Source organism: Sinocyclocheilus rhinocerous, unplaced genomic scaffold, assembly GCF_001515625.1.
Source record: "Sinocyclocheilus rhinocerous isolate Xijiao unplaced genomic scaffold, SAMN03320098_v1.1 scaffold513, whole genome shotgun sequence".
In the NCBI taxonomy this organism is placed as follows: Eukaryota; Metazoa; Chordata; class Actinopteri; order Cypriniformes; family Cyprinidae; genus Sinocyclocheilus; species Sinocyclocheilus rhinocerous.
Genome location: NW_015656019.1, coordinates 1,130,099 through 1,132,648, shown reverse-complemented (window position 1 = coordinate 1,132,648; position 2,550 = coordinate 1,130,099). Strand labels below are relative to the sequence as shown.

At 36.1% G+C, this 2,550-nt stretch overlaps 1 protein-coding gene across 1 annotated transcript in view; it reads right to left on the bottom strand.

Annotated features, from left to right (window-relative positions):
* Nucleotides 1-1,735, bottom strand: part of LOC107719235 (lysyl oxidase homolog 4-like) — a 37,676-nt gene extending 35,941 nt beyond the window's left edge. Inside the window, exon 1 of the mRNA XM_016526612.1 lies at nt 1,441-1,735. Coding sequence (XP_016382098.1) covers nt 1,441-1,735 — 295 coding nt within the window. The remainder of the gene's footprint in view (nt 1-1,440) is intronic.
* Between the last annotated feature and the right edge of the window lie 815 nt (nt 1,736-2,550).

Sequence of the window (2,550 nt, the reverse complement as noted above, 5' to 3'; positions counted from 1 at the left end):
ATGATGGGATATGTAGTCCGGGATGATATGCAACCGTTTGTGTAGTGCGAGAGTCAATGTAATGGAAAGGGTGACCTCTGATGGTAAGCAGACGGAAGTTCATGGACCGGATTCATGACAGTTTTCACTTGTATACAGCATGTGATTAGTCTATATTTATATCCTGATTTAGACAAGATGACAAGATTTTTCACTATAGAGAAAGCAATATTATGGATAGAGGACTTACATTTTTGTCTGAAGCAATGGTTTGAAGTTAACATCTTAATGATCGATTTGTTTATTACAAACATGCAGCTTTTCACTTCACAAGATGTTAATTGATGGACTGGAGTCATGTGGATTATTGTGATGTTTTTAGCAGCTGTTTGGACACATTCACTGATCCATTGGTGAGCAAGTGATGTAATGCTAAATTTCTCCAAATCTTGGATGACCTGAGGGTGAACTATTCTTTTAAAAATTCGAGGAGAAGATCAATGACTTACAGTTTGGTCTGTTCATCACATACAGTAAAGTTATTGAACGGGTTTGGAAGACTTGGAAAACAGCACACATGTTACATTGATCAATTTTATAATACTTTTATGGTACTTTAGTTTCATTTTTTAAGTTTAAAATATTCAGTCTCAAATCACTGTAATTGAATTTTAAAAAAACAGCAATCAGTATTAAAACGTTTGTGTTCTACTACACGACATGAGGATGAGTAAATAATGACAGAATTTTTGGATGAGTTCTTACTTTGAACAAGCCACTAAAAATAGCTCCATAAATGTCATAAAAGCACATTTTTTAAGGAATGGTACATAATGCAAAAGGTATAAAGCTGAAGTCTGCAGACTTCATGTGCACAATACAAGTTAATATGGGACAGAAGCATCACCATCAAAAGCATTACAAAAAAGCTCTGGTGAAGCTGTCTCAAGGGTTTGTTATAGTTTTAATGACAGTGTTGTCTTGCCAACTAAGTGTTATACATGCTTCGGGTTAGTGGCTGTCTTTATAGCTGCCTTAAAGTGAAATTACAGGGAGCGATTTAGGCGATGTAAAGAACAGTAGCTCTGTGCACTTGCACTAGTGAGAAACAGCTATTTAATACAGCCTTCATACACAATTGTGCTCAAGTCTTTCACATAATCCACAGTTAAATGTGAAAATAACAGAGATTAAAACTCTTAAACCTCAGCTATTCAGACAGCAACTCTTTAAAATACATAAAGGGACAGTTCACTAAAAAATTCGCTTTTGGCGCTCGATGGCCATTGGTTACCATTCATTTTCATTTATGGGAAAGAGCAGCACAGACATTCTGCTAAACATCTACCAAAGAAAGTAAGTCATACATGTTTGGAACAACATGAGTAAATAATGACAGAATGTTCATTTTTGGGTGATTCAGAAATCACAGTTTATGTATTTTAACAGACATTCACTCACCTTCTCCTTCTCCATACTTGGCACTGTGAGCCCATGTTATACCACTTTGGAAACCCAGTTCCCTGCAAACCACATTAGCGAGTTTAATGTCGACCTCGTCATCGCATACGGTGCCCCACGTCCCGTTGTGCAGGACTTCAACTCGTCCCTCATTTTCTCTGTGGCTGATACCTGCCAGTCGCACTTTGGCAGCAGGAGCACGCCTTGATCGGCCTGGTGAGTCGGGACGTGCGTTCATGCACACAAAGAGGAGCGCAAAGAGAAGAACACAAATGGGACAGATGACCCGAATCATGATTGCACACAGGTGAGGCTTCTGGAATACAAAACAACAGTGGCCCTTGTTACTAAATGAACTACAAAATGAAATTAACAGTAATTGTTAAGTTGCACTGTGTGGGTTACAAAGATAAATTGAGTGGTATTTGGCTGGTCATGTGATCGCAAAATGGCAGCCTCCATGGGATAACCCACTACTTGTGAAATAAAACTTTTTAAAAAGCTTTTATTAAGCTGATGATGTGACTGGAGTCTTTATCTGAACATATTTAGCAAAAATACTTTTTGAAGAAAAGGTTAAAAAAAAAATTTTTTTAATGAGCAGAACATTAAATAGCTCCATTAAAAAGATAAAGTTGGAAAGAAGTCTAACAGGGTCCAGGCGATTTTCTCAGTATTTAGATTTTTTTTGCCCCGTCAGATTCCAGATATTCAAATAGTTGTATCTCTGCCAAATATTGTCCTATCATAACAAACCATACATCAATCGAAAGCTTATTCAGCTATTTATTTATTCAGCTTATAAATCTCAATTTCAAAACACTGACCCTTATGACTGGTTTTGTGGTCCAGGGTCACATATTATACAATATTTATATTATAATATTTATAATACAACAACATTTATAATAACAATTAAGTCTATTTGAAGATCATTGGGACTTTTTTGTATTATGACTTTACCTACACTAAAAATGAAATGAAATGATATTAAATTCTGGTTTTATTTATATGACTCAGACATGGTCTTAACAGGTTTCTGTGAGGTTCGCCCAACAGATTTGTGCATATTGCATTACAGCATGTGATGGATGGAAGAAAAGTTTAGTA